General features: G+C 45.6%; 1 protein-coding gene across 5 annotated transcripts in view; it reads right to left on the reverse strand.

The window, feature by feature from the left end:
- The window catches only part of IL11RA (interleukin 11 receptor subunit alpha), a 209516-nt gene that overhangs the window by 16488 nt on the left and 171458 nt on the right, over positions 1-21570 (reverse strand). For all 5 annotated transcript variants that reach the window (XR_010909354.1, XM_067464704.1, XM_067464702.1 and 2 more), the window contains exons 3-9: positions 16519-16618; positions 14238-14298; positions 12377-12543; positions 11342-11456; positions 5834-5866; positions 3532-3695; positions 3176-3339 (exon numbers count right to left, since the gene is read on the reverse strand). Coding sequence is in view for 4 of the 5 variants with exons in the window: in XM_067464704.1 (XP_067320805.1) it covers positions 3176-3339; positions 3532-3695; positions 5834-5866; positions 11342-11456; positions 12377-12543; positions 14238-14298; positions 16519-16618 (804 nt within the window). In the remaining variant the exon portion in view is untranslated. The remainder of the gene's footprint in view (positions 1-3175; positions 3340-3531; positions 3696-5833; positions 5867-11341; positions 11457-12376; positions 12544-14237; positions 14299-16518; positions 16619-21570) is intronic.

Genomic DNA, 21570 nt, shown 5'->3' on the forward strand with positions numbered 1-21570 from the left:
TCTTCACTTTGCTGAGATGAAACAAAACTGGCAATGCTGCACACAAAAATCAGCAGTGCAACATAATCAAAGAACAATACATGAGCTTGAGTTCATGGTAAATGTTGCAATCCAGAGCAGGGAACGAGGCCCTAAGATAACTCTCCACCACACTTGGCTGTGAAAAACAATCCTTTTTTATTGAAGAAAAATGGTTACAAAATAAAGGAAAAATGCAAGTCAAAAGCCACAGCAAAATCAGCAAACATGAATTTAAATGGACAAAACCAAACCCAAAGCCACACTGTAAAATACTGGAACCTGTTAGCAATCCACTAACCGTACTTGATATCCTAGAAATCTTTCCATACTATGGCCAGGGAACCGGGAGAACTGCCAAGGTCCTCATCAATTCTGAAACGATGCCTGAACTGAGGCAATCAGCCTGGCGTATTGCAATTAAAACTCAAGAATCGGTTCCATGAACCGCCCTTCTGTTTTGAAGCCAATGTTTTTAATTCTTGAATTCGGGAGGATCAACGCAAACTGAGTGATTTACTTCTGTCTTCCCAAATTTGGCCCCTTCTGTTGTCATTACAGTTAACAGGTGCAGAAGGGAGGGAAAGTTCAAGGTCTCCCTCTGAAACATTCTCAGGAACACTGGTACTTTCATTTTCCAAATCTACAGAAGTTCCTTCCTCACTAATTTCAGGAACATTGGCATTTTCCAAACCTACAGCAGATTCTTCCTCACTAATTTCAGGAGCATTGGCATCAAAAGGTACATTTCCACTAGCATCAGTAAATATACTTTCATTAGCATCAGGAGGAACAAACAGAGAATCAGGTTCAAGTTCAAACTCAGGCTGAACTCCAACAGTAAAATCCCCAAGACTTAAAGCAAAACTTGACCAGGACATGGCTTGTAGCGAGGAACAAGGCAGGAGTTTCTTACTGTATCTGCTACGTTGCTTGATCAGAGAACCGAAAGCTATTCTTTCCCAAATTAAGGACAGCAATGCATGAAAGCATTCCTTTGACCTTGGGTAGTCTCTCTCACATCATGAGGAGACATCATGAGGAGACAGGAAAGCCTAGAGAAGACAATGATGCTGGGGAAAGTGGAAGGTAAAAGGAAGAGGGGCCGACCAAGGGCAAGATGGATGGATGGCATCCTTGAAGTGACTGGAATGACCTTGAAGGACCTGGGGGTGGTGACGGCTGACAGGGAGCTCTGGCGTGGGCTGGTCCATGAGGTCACGAAGAGTCGGAGACAACTGAACGGATGAACAACAACAACAAGTCTCTCTCGGTCTCACTTTCCCATAGGCTGGCTTGCACCTGGAATTCTTTCCCCAGCAGAAGCAGCCTTGATTCTCTATCTAACCTCCATTCCTCCCTTCTCTGTCTGTCAGCTTGTAAAACAGGTATGTTTTCACACGAAGAATCCCCCAATTCCCCCTCCATTCTCCCAACCAGGGAATCACCATCCTGTTTCAACATCCCCTATGTCTGAGCACCTCCAGAAGTAGGCCCTGCACCCCCAAACCCCTCATCATCATCCTCAGCTGGCTGAACTACACCAAACCTATCATCCTCAGTTGGCTGAGCAACGACATAGATGCGGCCCAAGGTTTTCTTTTCCATCACTGGAAGCTGGTGTTCAAACGCTTTTGAAGGAATTCTAAGTAATCAGCTGTAAGGCACACCAAAGAGTACCTTTTTGCAACTGTGCATTACATTCTCCAGCAAATACTTTTCTTGGTGTCAAGGTTTTGAAAACTGAGCTGCAAATTAAATGTGATCATGTATTATACTTGAATCAATAACAGCTAAGTTCCATGGTTGGCTAGACTATTTCCAAAGTGCAGGCCCAGACAGGCGTATTAAAAGGCGACTAATGCCAGACTAATCTCATCTCTTTCTTCGATAGAGCTACAAGCTGGGTAGATGCGGGGAATGATGCCGTGGATGTAGCGTACCTGGATTTCAGGAAGGCCTTCTTTGACAAGGTCCCCCATGACCTTCTGGCAAGGAAACTAGTCCAATGTGGGCGAGGCAAAACTACGGTGAGGTGGATCTGTAATTGGTTAAGTGGACGAACACAGAGAGTGCTCAATAATGCTTCCTCTTCATCTTGGAAAGAAGTGACGAGCGGAGTGCCATCAGCAGGGTTCCGTCCTGGGCCCGGTCCTGTTCAACATCTTTATTAATGACTTAGATGAAGGGCTAGAAGGCAGGATCATCAAGTTTGCAGACGACACCAAATTGGGAGGGAGAGCCAATAGTCCAGAGGACAGGAGCAGGATTCAGAACGATCTTGACAGATTAGAGAGATGATGGGCCAAAACTAACAAAATGAAGTTCAACAGTGACAAATGCAAGATACTCCACTTTGGCAGAAAAAATGAAATGCAAAGATACCGAATGGGGGACAATGCCTGGCTCGAGAGCAGTACGTGTGAAAAAGATCTTGGAGTCCTCGTGGACAACAAGTTAAACATGAGCCAACAATGTGATGTGGCGGCAAAAAAAGCCAATGCGATTTTGGCCTGCATCAAGAGGAGCATAGTGTCTAGATCTAAGGAAGTAATGCTACCCCTCTATTCTGCTTTGGTTAGACCACTTTACCTGGAATATTGTGTCCAATTCTGGGCACCACAATTCAAGAGAGATATTGACAAGCTGGAATGTGTCCAGAGGAAGAGGGCGACTCAAATGATCAAGGGTCTGGAGAACAAGCCCTATGAGGAGTGGCTTAAGGAGCTGGGCATGTTTAGCCTGAAGAAGAGAAGGCTAAGAGGAGATGTGATAGCCATGTATAAATATGTGAGAGGAAGCCACAGGGAGGAGGGAGCAAGCTTGTTTTCTGCTTCCTTGGAGACTAGGACGCAATGGAACAATGGCGTCAAACTACAAGAGAGGAGATTCCATCTGAACATGAGGAAGAACTTCCTGACTGAGAGCCGTTCAGCAGTGGAACTCTCTGCCCCGGAGTGTGGTGGAGGCTCCTTCTTTGGAGGCTTTTAAACAGAGTCTGGATGGCCATCTGTCAGGGGTGATTTGAATGCAATATTCCTGCTTCTTGGCAGAATGGGGTTGGACTGGATGGCCCATGAGGTCTCTTCCAACTCTTCGATTCTATGATTCTATGATTCTAATGCATTAACTGATGGGCTATGCAAATGTTACTCACCATCGACCAGGAGCTGTAGACGATGGGCCGATACTGGATCCGGAACTGAAGCTGGAAGGAGGGCTTCTTGGGCCAGCTGGATGGGTATTCCCAGCTGACCAGCAGTTGCTGGGGGGCAAAGGGCACCGGATCCACCCGAAGGCCTTCCGGAGGGTCCGGCTTGACTGTGGAGGAGACAAGGAACAAGGTTAGAAGCCTAGATGTTGAGAAGGGCCTCCTGGAGGTCCCATGCTCCTCGAAGGAGAACTTGAGGAGTAGCACAGGCACTGATATTTGGAGGGGGTCCCTCCCCAAACCAGGTGGGCACAATGCATCCGAAAGTGGCACCCTCTGCTCTTCCGAGGACCAGGACTCACTGATGGCGTGGAGGGTGACGTCCAGGAGGCGGAAGCTGGCACCCAGTGGGTTGACCTCCGTCACGTTCATGCGGTAGGTGCTCCAGAACTCGGACTTGCTGACCAAACAGGAGAACGGGCGGGAGGGGTCCTGGACACACGGCCTCACGTCACCCGATGGGGAGCTGTTCCAGCCAAAAGGAAAAATGAGGAGATGTCATTGATCAGTCTAAAACTTCAGATGAAGCCTTAGGAGTGACCATGTCATCAAAGGACTGTGAACCACAACCTGTTAATGACAACCATCTAGGTCAGGGAGGGGCAAACTTCAGGCCTCCAGGGGCTTTGGACTTCAACTCCCACAATTCTTAACAGGATACTACAGTTCCCAGAAGCCCCCAGCCTGCGGTTCAGCAATGCTGTTGCGTTTGGTGGTCCCGATGGAGACTTCTCATCCACAGCTGCATGGTACATGGTCAATCGGTTGCATACAAAACCAGCCACAAGTTCAGTTCAACTGTCCATCTATTACTCCCCATCCAATGATAGGAAAAGGCCTTTCTGTTCTGATGCCAAAGGCAACTTATAGCCCTCCTGACTGGTAGCCATTTTTGGCTTCTATCTATGTGAATGCCTCAAACCTCTCCTTTTAAGTTGGCAATGGTTAGTGTTTTGTGGCAGTGAGTTCCACAGTTTCACAATGCAAAGAAGAGAAGCCTCTGATGAAGGATGATTGTTCTGCTTCTGCAGAGACTACAACACAATGGATTCCCTCCCTACTCAAAAGGGCACCCCTCCCCAGGGAAACTGCCTGCAGGCGCATCATGTGCCCAAGTATTCTTGCATCCTGCACAGAGCAGGTCCTGGCAGAGGAGACTCCTGCCCTGGAGTGTTGCTGCTCCTGGCTCAAGGCCAGCATGGGTTCACATTCCTTGAAGTTTACACACAGGTCGTCATTGCAAGGAGTCGGAGAAAGGAAATAAGGGCATGGAATGGCGGAAGGCAACAGGATTGTGTGGGAGGCAGGAGAGAGAGTGCAATGGAGAAAAGCAGGCAGGCATTTGGCTCCCTTCCCACCTTCCGACTGCAAGAGGCACGGCCATCATAGAATCAAAGAGTTGGAAGAGACCTCATGGGCCATCCAGTCCAACCCATTCTGCCAAGAAGCAGGAATATTGCATTCAAAGCACCCCTGACAGATGGCCATCCAGCCTCTGTTTAAAAGCTTCCAAAGAAGGAGCCTCCACCACACTCCGGGGCAGAGAGTTCCACTGCTGAACGGCTCTCACAGTCAGGAAGTTCTTCCTAATGTTCAGATGGAATCTCCTCTCTTGTAGTTTGAAGCCATTGTTCCATTGCGTCCTAGTCTCCAGGGAAGCAGAAAACAACCTTGCTCCCTCCTCCTCCTCCCATGTGGCTTCCTCTCACGTATTTATACATGGCCTTTATCATATCTCCTCTCAGCCTTCTCTTCTTCAGGCTAAACATGCCCAGCTCCTTAAGCCGCTCCTCATAGGGCTTGTTCTCCAGACCCTTTATCATTTTAGTCACCCTCCTCTGGACACATTCCAGCTTAGAGTCAATATCTCTCTTGAATTGTGGTGCCCAGAATTGGACACAATATTCCAGGTAAAGTGGTCTAACCAAAGCGGAATAGAGCATGGGGAGCATGACTTCCCTAGATCTAGACACTAGGCTCCTAATGATGCAGGCCAAAATCCCATTGGCTTTTTTTGCTGCCACAAGAGGCAAAAGAGACAAAACCTAGAACAACCCAGATAGAGAAAAGGTTGCAAAAAGATAGAGAAAGGGTTGCCAAGATAGAAAAGGGATTGCAAAGAGATGGAGAAAGGGTTGCAAAGAGATAGGGAAAGAGTTGCAAATAGATAAGGAAAGGATGATGATTATGATTTATATTTATATTTTGCTTTCCTCTGTTAAACGAGACTGAAAGCAGCTTGCAAAGGAGGCTCGTTCTTTGGAGGCTTTTAAGCGGAGGCTGGATGATCATCTGTCAGGGGTGCTTTGAATGTGATTTTCCTGCCTTTTGGCAGAATGGGGTTGGACTGGATGATGGCCCAGGATGTCTCTTCCAACTCAAGGATTCTATTATGACTTTATTTGTATCCCATTTTATCTGTGATTGAGATACAAAACAGCTCACAATAATTTTTAAAAATCCAATTTAAAATCTACAGCAAATACATATCATCATCATCTTTATTTATACCCTGCCTTTCTCTATGCAATGTATAGAGAGAGCATTTATAAGCAGACAAGGAGTGCAACTTGCACCAAGACTGAGACATTTTCTAGATTTTACCTTTGATTCCCATTTCCAAGTAGCTGCCTTTTCCTGGAAAAAAAAAGACAGAAAAAAGAGTTACTATTTTTGGAGGAAATATACATTTCCCCCTAATTTGACATATAGGAAAATGGCATTTCTCATTTCTCATCTGGAGAACAAGCCCTATGAGGAGCGGCTTAAGGAGCTGGGCATGTTTAGCCTGAAGAAGAGAAGGCTGAGAGGAGATATGATGATAGCCATGTATAAATATGTGAGAGGAAGCCACAGGGAGGAGGGAGCAGATCAAGGGTCTGGAGAACAAGCCCTATGAGGAGCGGCTTAAGGAGCTGGGCATGTTTAGCCTGAAGAAGAGAAGGCTGGGAGGAGATATGATGAGGGCCATGTATAAATATGTGAGAGGAAGCCACAGGGAGGAGGGAGCAGATCAAGGGTATGGAGAACAAGCCCTATGAGGAGCGGCTTAAGGAGCTGGCCATGTTTAGCCTGAAGAAGAGAAGGCTGAGAGGAGACATGATGATAGCCATGTATAAATATGTGAGAGGAAGCCACAGGGAGGAGGAGGGAGCAAGCTTCCTTTCTGCTTCCCTGGAGACTAGGACGCAATGGAACAATGCCTTCAAACTACAAGAAAAGAAGGAGATTCCATCTGAACATGAGGAAGAACTTCCTGACCGTGAGAGCCGTTCAGCAGTGGAACTCTCTGCCCCGGAGTGTGGTGGAGGCTCCTTCTTTGGAAGCTTTGAAACAGAGGCTGGATGGGCATCTGTCAGGGGTGCTTTGAATGCAATATTCCTGCTTCTTGGCAGAATGGGGTTGGACTGGATGGCCCATGAGGTCTCCTCCCACTCTATGATTCGATTATATTATTCTAATTGCCACACAATGAAACAGAAATAACACTTTCATACCAGGAACATATTTTTTCAAATGTTATTACATAATGTTATTATTCAGCCCTAACTAATGAACTGGATTGGGCATTTCCCATTGGAAATTATAGATTCCTTTATGGCAGAATCATAGAGTTGAAAGAGACCTCATGGGACATCTAGTCCAACCCCATTCTGCCAAGAAGCAGGAAAATTTCATTCAAAGCACCCCCAACAGATGGCCATCCAGCCTCTGTCTAAAAACCTCCAAAGAAGGAGCCTTCACCACATTCTGGGGCAGAGAGTTCCACTGCTGAACAGCTCTCACAGTCAGAAAGTTCTTCCTAATGTTCAGATGGAATCTTCTTCCTTGTAGTTTGAAGTCCAGAGGAGGGTTACTAAAATGATCAAGGGTTTGGAGAATATGCCCTATGAGGAGCGGCTTAAGGAGCTGGGCATGTTTAGCCTGAAGAAGAGAAGGATGAGAGGAGATATGATAGCCATGTATAAATATGTGAGAGGAAGCCACAGGGAGGAGGAGGGAGCAAGCTTCCTTTCTGCTTCCCTGGAGACTAGGACGCAAGGGAACAATGGCTTCAAACTACAAGAGAGGAGATTCCATCTGAACGTGAGGAAGAACTCCCTGACTGTGAGAGCCGTTCAGCAGTGGAACTCTCTGCCCTGGAGGGAGTGTGGTGGAGTCTCCTTCTTTGGAAAACAAGCGTGCTCCTTCCTTCCTATGACTTCCCCTCATATTTTGATACATGGCCCTCATCATATCTCCTCTCAACCTTCTCTTCTTCAGGCTAAACATGTCCAGCTCTTTAAGCTGCTCCTCATAGGGCTTGTTCTCCAGACCCTTGATTATTGGACTGGATGGCCCATGTGGTCTCTTCCAACTCTTTGATTCTATGATTCTATGTATACATTATTTATTTATTTATTTCGGGTACTTCTACCCCGCCCTTCTCAACCCCCGAGGGGGGACTCAGGCTGGCTTACAAAAAGGCACAATTCGATGCCTATACAAATTACACATAATGTACAAAACCATAGTTAAAACAATTATCACAGTTAAAACAATCAAAACAATCAGTATATAACACATCAATAAAACTAATCTTATGCTCAGCGTTTCGTCTTTCAGAGTTCCATAGTTCCATTCTTTGGAAGCTTTGAAGCAGAGGCTGGATGGCCATCTGTCAGGGGTGATTTGAATGCAATATTCCTGCTTCTTGGCAGAATGGGGTTGGACTGGATGGCCCAGGAGGTCTCTTCCAACTCTTGGATTCTATGATTCTATTCCATTAGTCATTTCCTGACCATTGTCAAAGTCCTTTCTTTAACTGCCCGATTGTCCGAATGCCTGGTCCCAAATCCATGTTTTCAGTTTTTTCCTAAAGGAAAGGAGAGATGTCGCTGATCTAATTTCCCCGGGGAGTGAATTCCACAGGTGGGGAGCCACCACCGAGAAGGTCCTGCTCCTCGTCCCCGCCAACCTCACTTGTGATAGAGGCAGGGTTGAGAGCAGGGCCTCCCCAGAAGATCTTAGACTCCGGGGTGGGATGTAAAGGGAGATCCGTTCGGACAGATACACTGGGCCGGAACCGTATAGGGTTTTGTAGGTCAAAACCAGCACTTTGAATTGTGCTCGGAATTGGATCGGCAGCCAGTGGAGCTGACACAACAGGGGGAGGGGGGTGGTATGCTCCCTGTATGACGCTCCGGTGAGCAGTCCGGCTGCCTCCCATTGGATTAGTTGGAGTTTCTGAACAGTCTTCAAAGGCAACCCCACGTAGAGTGTGTTGCAGTAATCTAATCAGGGTGGCTATCATGTTTTTATAAACATGCTATTGTCCTCCCAACGCTGCTCTATGCCTGTGAGACGTGGACTGTCTACAGACGTCACATGCAACTCCTGGAACGTTTCCATCAGCGCTGCCTCCGGAAAATCCTGCAAATCTCGTGGGAAGACAAGCGGACAAACGTCAGTGTGCTGGAAGAAGCAAAGACCACCAGCATTGAAGCGATGGTCCTCCAACATCAACTCCGCTGGGCCGGCCATGTTGTCCGGATGCCCGACCACCGTCTCCCAAAGCAGTTGCTCTACTCCGAACTCAAGAACGGAAAACGGAATGTTGTTGGGCAGGAAAAGAGATTGAAAGATGGGCTCAAAGCCAACCTTAAAAACTCTGACATAGACACTGAGAACTGGGAAGCCCTGGTCCTTGAGCGCTCCAGCTGGAGGACAGCTGTGACCAGCAGTGCTGCAGAATTTGAGGAGGCACGAGTGGAGGGTGAAAAAGAGAAATGTGCCAAGAGAAAGGCGCGTCAAGCCAACCCCGACCGGGACCGCCTTCCACCTGGAAACCAATGCCCTCACTGCGGAAGAAGATGCAGAGCAAGAATAGGGCTCCACAGCCACATACGGACCCGCAAGGAAATCCATAATGGAAGACCATCTTACTCGTCCAACGAGGGATCGCCTAAGTAAGTAAGTAAGGCTATCATGTCTCCTCTCAGTCTTCTCTTCTGAGGTTGGACTAGATGGCCTTTGGGGGACCCTTCCCATTTGAAGATTCTATAATAGTAGAACAATCACTTTGGACTCTCCTTCTTTGGAGGTCTTTCAACAGAGGTGGTAAACACCAGCGCATTGGATGGCTGCCCCTCGTTTTGGCCTCTACACCTCTATTTTACGGAGCCACCAGGGAGCATGGTTTTGGGTTCGGTTCCTGCCCGGCTCCGGTGGTGGAGACAGTGGGCCTGGCACCGTCCATTCTGGATCTCTGACTCCATTTTCTGGAACATGGAGTCCTCTCGTTTGCCTTGCTTTGCTGGAACGCCAATTGGGTCTGTGAGTATCGAATTGGACGGTGCAATGGAAACTCGCGTGATACGTGTTTTTCTCTTTTTTCCCCCTTTTCTTTTGGGGGATCGGCCTTTGTTCCAAGACGGGCTGCAGCCAAGGAACTGGGCTGGAAAATAACAAGGCAATTTGCTACCAAATTTAAGAGTAATGGATGAAGAGGGTGGGGAGGTACAGTCAGATCGGGTCAGGCTCTGGGCTTGGAAAAGCGACTGCTCCTGGGGCGCATCTACACTGGAGAGTTAATGCACTTTGGCACCACTTGAACCGCCGTGCCCCAATGCTATGGAGTTGTCATTTTACAAATATACTAGCCGTCCCCTGCTATGCGTTGCTGTGGCCCACATGGGGGTTCTGTGTGGGAGGTTTGGCCCAATTCCATCATTGGTGGGGTTCAGAATGCTCTTTGGTCGTAGGTGAACTATAAATCCCAGCAACTACAACTCCCAAATGTCAAGATTCTATTTTCCCCAAACTCCACCAGTGTTCACATTTGGGCATATTGAGTATTCTTGTAGAGTTTGGTCCAGATTCATCATTGTTTGAGTCCACAGTGATCTCTGGATGTAGGTGAACTACAACTCCCAAACTCAAGGTCAATGCCCACCAAACCCTTCTAGTGTTTTCTGTTGGCCATGGGAGTCCTGTATGCCACGTTTGGTTCAATGCCATAATTGGTGGAGTTCAGAATGCTCTGTGATTGTAGGTGAACTATAAATCCCAGCAACTACAACTCTCAAATGTCAAGATTCTATTTTCCTCAAACTCCGCCAGTGTTCACATTTGGATATATTGAGTATTTGTGTAGAGTTTGGTCCAGATCCATCATTGTTTGACTCCACAATGATCTCTGGATGTAGGTGAACTACAACTCCAACACCAAAGGACACTGCCCACCAAACCCTTCCAGTATTTTCTGTTGGTCATGGGAGAACTGTGTGCCAAGTTTGATTCAATTTTATCGTTGGTGGGGTTCAGAATGTTCTTTGATTGTAGGTGAACTATAAATCCCAGCAAATACAACTCCCAAATGACAAAACCATAATTTTTTTGGGTGATGGTCACTCCTTGTGTTGTGAGATGTTTTGTTGCCAAATTTGGTGTGATTTCGTTCAATGGTTCTTTTGTTTTTAAGGTACTCATTATGCACAGAGCATTGATAGATAGATAGATAGATAGATAGATAGATAGATAGATTAGATAGATAGATTAGATAGATAGATAGATAGATAGATAGATTAGATAGATAGATTAGATAGATAGATTAGATAGATAGATTAGATAGATAGATTAGATAGATAGATAGATTAGATAGATAGATTAGATAGATAGATAGATTAGATAGATAGATAGATTAGATAGATAGATAGATTAGATAGATTAGATAGGATAGATAGGATAGATAGATTAGATAGATTAGATAGATTAGATAGATAGATTGATTAGATAGATTGATTAGATAGATTGATTAGATTGATTGATTAGATTGATTAGATTGATTAGATTGATTAGATAGATAGATAGATTAGATAGATTAGATAGATTAGATAGATTAGATTAGATAGATAGATAGATTAGATAGATTAGATAGATAGATTAGATAGATTAGATAGATTAGATTGATAGATTGATAGATAGATAGATTAGATAGATTAGATAGATAGATTAGATAGATAGATTAGATAGATAGATAGATTAGATTAGATAGATTAGATTAGATTAGATTAGATTAGATTAGATAGATAGATTAGATAGATAGTTAGATAGATAGATGGAGAGGCATACCTGTAGGTGGTGATGTATTTGGTAGGAAGGAAGGTCTCAACGTTGGAGGCCCAGAAGCAGGAGAAATTCTCGTAGTCAGAGGCCTGGCACGAAATGGAAGGCATCTCTGGAAGTCCTGCCAAGAAGTGGAGGAAAGGGGGCATGTTTAGCCTGAAGAAGAGAAGGCTGAGAGGAGACATGATGAGGGCCATGTGTAAATACGTGAGAGGAAGCCACAGGAAGGAGGAGGGAGCAAGCTTCCTTTCTGCTTCCCTGGAGACTAGGACGCAATGGAACAATGGCTTCAAACTACAAGAGAGGAGATTCCACCTGAACATGAGGAAGAACTTCCTGACTGTGAGAGCCGTTCAGCAGTGGAACTCTCTGCCCCGGAGTGTGGTGGAGGCTCCTTCTTTGGAAGCTTTGAAACAGAGGCTGGGTGGCCCTCTGTCAGGGGTTATTTGAATGCAATATTCCTGCTTCTTGGCAGAATGGGGCTGGACTGGATGATGGCCCATGAGGTCTCTTCAACTCTAGGATTCTATTATTGTATTTGGGCACAAAGTCTACACACATCTATAATGGGATTAGGGAAGGCACTGGACTGCTTCTTGGCAGAATGGGGTTGGACTGGATGGCCCATGAGGTCTCTTCCAACTCTTTGATTCTATGATTCTATGGTGTACTACGACAATAAAGTTATTCTATTCTAAATGTCATGTTCCTGGGTGACATTCAGGGCTGTGCAATAGTGATTAGAATGTGGAAGGACGGTCTGAGTCCCTCTACGGAGGTTGAGAAGATTGGGATATAATTTTTTTAAATAAATAATAAATAAATAAGGACGGGCGTTTTGTTTTTGTAATTTTACATATATAATGCATATTAGGGGTGGTCTTTAATTTCGTTGCACCATCTACAATGACAATAAAGTTATTCTATCCTATTCTATTCTATGGGTTGTTTGCCCAAAGGAGGGTCTCCCGTTCCAATCTAGCCCCCCCCCCCCCCCCACACACACACATGCACACACATTGGGGTCTCCACAGGGCTTACGTCCAAGGCGGAGAGTGGTGGAGCCGAGGAGAGACCCTCCGGCGTCATGGCAGCTGTAGAGTCCCTCGGCGTTGCGCTGGGCTTGCGGCAGGAAGAGTTGCCCCTGATGGACCTCAGACCCATCGGGGAGGATTGGGGCCCCGTTCCAGTGCCACGTGATGGGGGAGCTGCAGGAGAAGGAGAAAGAAGGTGCCCTGAGGCCCAGGAGGAGGAAGAGGGGGATCCTACCTGGCAAGGAAAGGAGATCCCACCTGAAACACCAGGAAGAACCTCTTGACCTTAGGAAGAGATGTTCAACAGTGGAACTCTCTGCCCTGGAGTGTTGTCAAGGCTGCTTCTTTGGAGGCTTTTAAACAGAGGCTGGATGGCTATCTGTCGGGGGTGCTTTCATTATAAAATTCGGGGAAAAATCTATTCCTGTATTTAAAAACTCTAAAATTACAACAGCACAACAACAAAGAAGAAACAAACAAGGACATCTAATCACCTCTCAACAAAAGTTTGCTCCAGGCACTGTCAGGCATTCAAATGCTAATCAAGGTGGTCAGTTGAAACATTCACACCTAGCTCCAGCAGACAAGAGTCCTTTGTCCCACCCTGGTCCTTCCACAGATATATAAACCCTTTTTCCTAGTTCCAACAGACCTCACAACCTCTGAGGATGCTTGCCACAAATGCAGGCGAAACGTCAGGAGAGAATGCCTTTAGACCATGGCCATATAGCCTGAAAAAAACTACAACAACCCAATCTGTTCCTGGTTTGAAAATGTTATTTCCTTATGAAGCTATTGTCCTCCCAACCCTGCTCTATGTCTGAGAAACATGGACTGTCTACAGATGTCAACATTGACACTGAAATACAACACCGCCTGAGCTCTGCGAGTGCAGCATTTTTCCAAATGAAGCAGAGAGTGTTTGAGGACTGGGACAGCCGTAGGGAGACCAAGGTGCTTGTTTATAAAGCTATTGTCCTCCCAATCCTGCTATATGTCTGTGAAACGTGGACTGTCTACAGACATTACATGAAAGTCCTGGAACGATTCCATCAGCACTGCCTCCAGAAAATCCTGCAAATCTCTTGGGAAAAAGACAGGCGCACAAATGTCAGCATGCTATGAGAAGAAGCAAAGACCACCAGCATGGAAGCAATGCTCCTCTCCATCAACTCTGCTGGACCAGCCACATTGTCCGAATGCCCAAAATCACTGTCTCCCAAAGCAGTTGCTTTACTCTGATCTCAAGAACAGAAAACAGGATGATGGTGGACAGGAAAAGACATTCAAAGATGGGATCAAAGTCAACCTCAAAAACTGCACCATAGACACTGAGAACTGGGAAGCCCTGGCCTTGAGCGCTCTAACTGGATGTCAGCTGTGACCAGCAGTGCTGTAGAATTCAAAGAGGCACGAATGGAGAGTGAAAGGGAGAAACGTGCCAAGAGGAAGGCACGTCAAGCCAACCCTGTCTGGGACCGCCTCCCACCTGGAAACTGATTCCCTCACTGCGGGAGAACATGTGGGCCAAGAATAGGTCTCCACGGCCACCTATGGACCCACCTCCAAGACACATCACCTGGAAGACCATCATCCTCAAGCTATGAGGGATCACCTAAGTAAATAATTAATAAGAATATTTTAATCTCTATCCTGCTTTGATCTCTTGACCAAGATGGAAAGTGGTCCACATTAGGAAAGAAAAGGCCATAGACAGGGTCACCCTCAGCTCCTGCTGCTCCCCATTCCAGTGTCCTTTGGGGTCCACCTGCCCTGGCCTACAATATTTCCCCCCTAAACTAGCACTAGGGGCATTGCAGAAATCCCCAAACTGTGAATAGCACGTAGATTCTCCCCAAAGCACCTACCTGGGACTTCCTCCGGCACAGGTCAGGGTCACATCCTTCCCTATCTGGCCATAGGTCACCCCTGGAAGAGAAGAGGCCCACAAGCGTAAGACACACTGATGCCGTGCCCCATCCCCACTCTTTATAGCAGTGTTTTTCAACTTTCCTAATGCCGCGTGAAGGAGTCATTAAACTGCTGCCACCAATTGTAACGATGACCGTTTTAATGCCACCGAATGCCACCAATTGTGAAGGTGCGCGTGGTAAAGCACCCACTGCCACCTAATCTATGAGGGAAGCCGGGCAACGATCAATATCAGCCTAGGAGCTATTTTATAAAGGGACTGTTAATTACAGAAGGCTTTATTCACTTGATAGCGTAGTGTTTACTTTCTTGGCTTGACTTTACTATTGCAGGCTGTTCAACTTAGGAGAAACTGTATCAGGCAAGGCTTGAGGAAAACAGCAACAAGTTTAACAGGAGAATAACAATGTATAACTGTTCTTCAAAAGAGGTACAAATCTTGATGGATACATTGGAAAGGTTTCATGAGTAAACTCAGGCAAACACTTCATAAGGTTTCACAGCTGGCACAACAGGCTTAAACCCAGCCAAACCTTGATTCTTAATTCAGAATCAACAACCCCCTGTACCGGGTCCTTCTCTGCAACCACTTGGTCACCAATTGATTCCCTGAATCTCCACCAAGAGATTCAGTCTTTCCCTATAGCACACTGGCTACAGACACATTCCCTGAATCTCCACCAAGAGATTCAGTCTTTCCCCTTAGCACACTGGCTACAGACACATTCCCTGAATCTCCATCAAGAGATTCAGTCTTTCCCTATAGCACACTGGCTACAGACACATTCCCTGAATCTCCACCAAAAGATTCAGTCCACTCAGTAGCTCGCTGGCATACTGACTGACTCTTTTTCAAAACAGCTGCCCCTGAGGAGGCAGTTGGCTCCGCCCCTGTTGCTATGGCAACTCAGCTAACGCCAAGCCACCCTCTCCAACAAAACATAATCTCCCATACTTACCATCCCTAAACCCCTGTCCAAACTACACATAACCAAAGGAATAAAATTTACACATCGTCACACCGTGACCCCATAATCAGTTCCTCCTGTTGTGATGACCCTCAACCATCACTCAAAAAAATTGATTTTGTCATTTGGGAGTTGTACTTGCTGGGATTTATAGTTCACCTACAACCAAAGAGCATTCTGAACTCCGCCAATGATGGAATTGAACCAAACTTGGCACACAGAACTCCCACAATCAACAGAAAATACTGGAAGGGTTTGGTGGGCATTGACCTTGAGTTTGGGAGTTGTAGTTCACCTACATCCAGAGAGCACTGTGGACTCAAGCAATGATGGAACTGGACCAAACTTGGCACAGATAGTCAATATGTCCAAATGTGAACATTTGGGGAAAACAGACCTTGACATTTGGGAGTTGTAGTTGCTGGGATATATAGTTCACCTACAATCAAAGAGCATTCTGAACCCCACTAATGATGGAATTGAACCAAACTTGGCACACAGAACTCCCACGACCAACAGAAAATACTGGAAGGATTTGGTAGGCATTTACCTTGAGTTTGGGAGTTGTAGTTCACCTACATCCAAAGAGCACTGTGGACTCAAGCAATGATGGATCTGGACCAAACTTGGCACAGATAGTCAATATGTCCAAATGTGAACATTGCTGAAGTTTGGGGAAAATAGACCTTGACATTTGGGAGTTGTAGTTGCTGGGATTTATAGTTCACCTATAATCAAAGAGCATTCTGAACCCCACCAACGAAAGAATTGGGCCAAACCGCCCACACAGAACCCCCATGACCAACAGAAGATACTGTGTTTTCTGATGGTATTTGGCGACCCCTCTCACACCTCCTCACGACCCCCTCAGTGGTTGCGACCCCCAGGTTGAGAAACACTGCTTTATAGGAAAAGTTTGAATTCTTGAGATCTTTTTTAATTGAGCAGAAAGGAAGTCATCCCACGTATTTTGCACACATAAATACAGAACCTATCCCACCTCATTGACCTCCCCTTTTGCCATGAAATCAAGCCAAGTCACAAAAATGATGAATGGCAATCCCTACTCTTTATTTATTTACTTAAAACATTTATATTCTGCGCTTCTCACCCCGACTCTCATGTTGCCCCTGATGGACCCAGGACTCTGGGTGGAGCATAACATATATATATATACGGCAAATATTCAATGCCAGGGCATAAATCCATATGCCTCCGGACGGATGTCTCCTTGGAGCCGGTCACTCACCTTCCTCGCCCCACTCTCCAGACATAGTGATGGACGTGGTCACCAGGACGGCTGCCAAGAGGACCCCCACTCTGCTCAGGCAGGAGGCGAGGCTCGGCATCTGGAGTGAGGAAGGAAACAGGAGATTACTTAGCAGATGTGGAGCATTTGAACCCCTTTCCCAATAATAATAATAATGTATTGTCAAAGGCTTTCATGGCCAGAATCACTGGGTTGTTGTAGGTTTTTTTGTGCTGTATGGCCATGGTCATTCACACCTAGCTCCAGCAGACAAGAGTCCTTTGTCCCACCCTGGTCATTCCACAGATATATAAACCCCTTTTCCTAGTTCCAACAGACCTCACTCCCTCTGAGGATGCTTGCCATAGATACAGGCAAAACGTCAGGAGAGAATGCCTCTAGAACATGGCTATATAGCCCAAAAAAACCTACAACAACCCAATAATAATAATAACAACAATAACAACAACAACAATAATAATCTTTATTTATACCCCGCCACCATCTCTCCAATGGGGACTTGGAGCGGCTTACATGGGGCCAAGCCCGGACAACATATTACAACAGAATAAAACCAGAGCATAAACAATAAACAACATCATCAAATTACATCAAGAAAAACAATATAAACACAGTCATAAAATAGCATTCCAATAGGCACAATCACAATAACAATGGGTGGGCCACATGTACAGGATAAAAATGATTCTAAGACTCTAATGAGATAAAAATAGGAGCAAGTTATCTGCAGGGAACTAGTAAAAACATACATAGTTGTGAAGCTAAACTTCCTATTTGGAGGGCGTGTATTCCAGTGGGATGAGTGTTGAGGGATGCAATGGTGTCATATTGTGCACCTACTCGCCAAAGGCGCAGCGGAAGAGACAGGTTTTAAGGTCCTTTTTTAACATTTCTAGAGAAGGGGCTTTCCTGATCTCTCCAGGTAATGACTTCCAAAGTCGGGGAGCCACAGAGGAGAAGGCTCTCTCCCTTGTGCCCACAAGACGAGCTTGTGAGATTGGTAGGGGTGAATGGAGGGCCTCCCCCGAAGATCTAAGGGCCCGGATTGGTACGTGGAGAGAGATACGGACACGAAGGTAGGCAGGTCCCAAACCGTTTAGGGCTTTGTAGGTGATAACCTGTACCTTGAATTGGGGCCAGAAAATAAACAGCAGCCAGTGGAGCTCCTTAAACATGGGAGTTGACCGCTCCCTATAACTAGCCCCAGTTATTAATCTTTTAATTATCCATCCATCTATCCAAAGCAATTACAGGCAGCCCCCAAGTTACTAACAAGATCAGTTCTGTAGGTTTGTTCTTAAGGGGAATTTGTTTGTAAGTCGGAAAAACAAGGACAATTTCTAAGTGTACTCTCTCTATAAATAATGTATAGATTGAATGAAATGGAATGAAAATTGTATGATTGGGGTCTGGTAAAGACTGAAGACACCACTCTAAGAAGAATGAAGCCCGGAAAACTGCAAAAGGAGGTGAAGAATGCATGAACTGCTCAACTGTGAGTAAAAGTTGCTAATGAGAAAAACTGCTGACATGGCTGAATTGCGGTTGAAAACAACATGTTTACAAGGTCAAGGACAAGGATTCTTTAAGTTAAGGAAGTCAACACAGTAGTTCCTGTCATATGTTCTGCAGTTGATGGTGCTTGGTGATGGAAGGGTTAATGTAAGTATTAGTTCTAAAGCGTTTCGTAATCTGTAAGTAAGAGTTCATGGGTGAAAGCAATTAAGGGTGGAGGTATGCAAGGTCTCCCATTGAATCTCAAAACTTCCCTTGTATGCATTGCCAATACAGACCAAGGTGGTTTTGAGCTATGCAAAACATACAAAAAAGTGAACATTAAAGTAGAATTGAGCAAAAAAGAACTTTCAAAACTTTTAATAGAAATCACAATGACACGAATAAGAATATATATATATATATATATATATATATATATAAATCCATTCTTTTCTAAATCCCCAAAGCCAATTTTATATTTTATATACGGGATGCTATTTTACTAGGCGACTGTATATAATGGGACTTGGAAGATCCATATAGATCTTAAAGACCTTCATTGTAAATAAGATGCCATTTTGGTGTAGTTCCCTCTCGCTGTCACTAGAGGGAGGTCGCCTATTGAGACTGGCATCTCTTAAATAATATTAAAAATCTTGCTTCCTATGCAGATTTCTTCCTTTCCTTTTTCCTCCCTTCTTTAATATTTACTCTCTCTTTCTCTCCCTGGCTGCACCAACACCATAGAATTATTGCAGTTCCACAACACTTTAATTACTATGGCGCAAAGCTAGAGAATCCTGGGAGCTGTAGTTTCGCAAGGTCCTTTCAGTGGGACAATGAATTCTACGAACAGAAAGATGGAGTAGCGATGGGGAGCCCTCTCAGCCCGGTCATAGCTAACTTCTACATGGAACACTTTGAAAAACAAGCCCTGGAAACAGCCACAAAAAAGCCCACGATATGGTTCAGATATGTGGATGACACCTTCACCATTTGGAGCCACGGAGAAGAAGAACTCAACAGGTTCCTGGACCATCTTAACAGCATCCACCCAAACATCCAGTTCATTATGGAAAAAGAAAAGGAAGGAAGACTGCCTTTTCTAGATGTCCTAGTCATCTGCAAACCAGACCAACAATTGGGTCACACCGTCTACAGAAAACCCACACACACAGATAGATATCTACATCAAAACTCCAACCATCACCCAAGTCAGAAAAGAAGCACCATTAAAGCCTTGGCAGACCGTGCAAAAAGAATCTGCGAAGCCCACCTCCTCCAAGATGAACTGAACCACCTCAACTGGGCTCTCCAGGCCAAGGGAGACTCCACCTCAGACATCAGAAGAGCTGCAAGACCAAGAAGAAGCCACGAGAGTCAAGATGAAGATCCTCCCAGAGGGAAAGTGTTCCTGCCATACATCAAGGGAACCACTGACTGCAGAGGGAAGCTGATGAGGAAACACAACATACAAACTATCCAGAGACCCACCAAGAAAATCCAACCAATGCTCCGTTCAGCAAAGGACAAGAGGGATCCTCTCACCTCTGCAGGAGTCTACCATTGTATACCATGCAGCTGTGGACAAGAAGTCTCAAGAGGGACCACCAAACGCAGCATTGCCCAACACACGAATCAAGGAACATGGAAGGGACTGCAAACTACTTCAACCAGAGAAGTCAGCCATAGCAGAGCACCTGAGGAACCAGCCTGGACACAGCAGATTATTTGAGAACACAGAAGTGCTGGACCACACCAACAACCACCATGTCAGACTACACAGGGAAGCCATTGAAATCCACAAGAAGCAGGTGGACAATGTCAACAGAAAGGAGGAGACCATGAAAATGAACAAAATCTGGCTAACAGTATCAAAAAACTCTAAAATTACAACAGCAAAACAGCAGAAAGGAAAAAACCAGGCACATTTTAACACCTCTCAACAAAAGATTCCCCCAGGCTCAGCCAGGCCTTCAAATGCTAATGAAGGTGGTCAATTGAAACATCCACACCTAGCTCCAGCAGATAAGAGCTCTTTGCCCCACCCCAGTCATTCCACAGATATATAAACCCTCATTCCTAATTCCAACAGACCTCACAACCTCTGAGTATGCTTGCCATAGATGCAGGCGAAACATCAGGAGAAATGCCTCTAGAACATGGCCCTATAGCCCGAAGAAACCCACAAGAACCTAGCCCTTTGCCCTCTCTGCCATGGAGTGGTCCCTGCAGCAAAACAACTACAACTCCCGGGATTCTACAGCATTTTAAAGTGGCGTCAAACTGCATTCATTCTAGTGTAGATGCACCCATAACAAGGAGGGAAAACCAAGTTAGGGGTGCGTCTACACTATGGAATTAGCACCTTCTATGATTCCATGAGGCTTAATGGTTCGGTGTTACTCTCAGCCCCCAAATCGGGGTCCTTTGAGGGGCCAAATTGGCTGAAAACGACTGCCAAGTCCCTTTCCAAGCCAAGTGGGTGTGGGGCCTTTGCTTCTCCTTCCTTGCATTGGAAAGATCTCGGCGGAGGGAGATGTCTGGAATAGTTTTGACCTGGAAAAAACAACAGCGGGCTCCAACCCATCCAGGTTTATTTGGAGAGAGATTCCAGGGAAGGTTTTCGGGGCCAAAGAACAGGGAAACCTAAACACAACCAGCCCAAGGCCTTCTGCGGCTTCAGCGGCGGTTTTTCAATCTGGATCAAAAGGGGAGATTTGGAGAAGATGGAATGCCTTGGGTTTGGGACAAGGACATTCTCAGAGCTGTGCATGGAAACCAATGGAGACCCATTGAGCACTGATAGCTTTGTGCATTGAGCACTGAGTGCATTAACTGTTTGCACATTTGGTTGTGCTTTGACCGACTTAGCATCACTGCAAAATAAATGAAGTTCAACCCCACTTTCACTGCTATTTGTCAATGCTATGGAATCCTGGGAGTTGCAGTTTTGCAAGGTCTTTTGACTTCTCTGGAAAAGAGTGCCGAGCCCTCACCAAACTACAAATCCCAAGCTTCCGCAGCATTGAACTATCATGTCAAATCATATTCATTCCACAGGGTAGGTGCACTTGTAGTCAAACTATAACTCCCAGGATCCATCTACACTGCAAAATGAATGCCGTTCACGGCCACAGCTCAGTGCAATTGGGAGTTGTAGTTCGACAAGGTTCCTAGCAATTGGATCCTGGGAGTTGTAGTTTGACAAGGTCCCTTCGCCTTCTCCGTTGAATCGTGTGTCAGGAGTCTTGAAACTCCTGTTCTAGCAGAAATCAGTCTGTTCTGGTTAAGGAAGCAGATCTCCAAAAACAAAACACACAAATACGCTAATTCTTTCCCAGAGAAGGCTTTCCTTTCCGTTTTGTTGCAGCAGGATACAAAGTATATACAAAATGTACAAAGTTTACAGCACTCTTTGGCAGAGAAGGCTAGGACTTTGCAAAACTACAACTCTCATAATCCCGTTGCATGGAAAGTGGGGTCAAACTGCATTAATTTCACAGTGTAGGTGCATCCTTGAAAGTCACGTAA

Source organism: Anolis sagrei, chromosome 2 (assembly GCF_037176765.1).
Source record: "Anolis sagrei isolate rAnoSag1 chromosome 2, rAnoSag1.mat, whole genome shotgun sequence".
NCBI classification, from domain to species: Eukaryota; Metazoa; Chordata; class Lepidosauria; order Squamata; family Dactyloidae; genus Anolis; species Anolis sagrei.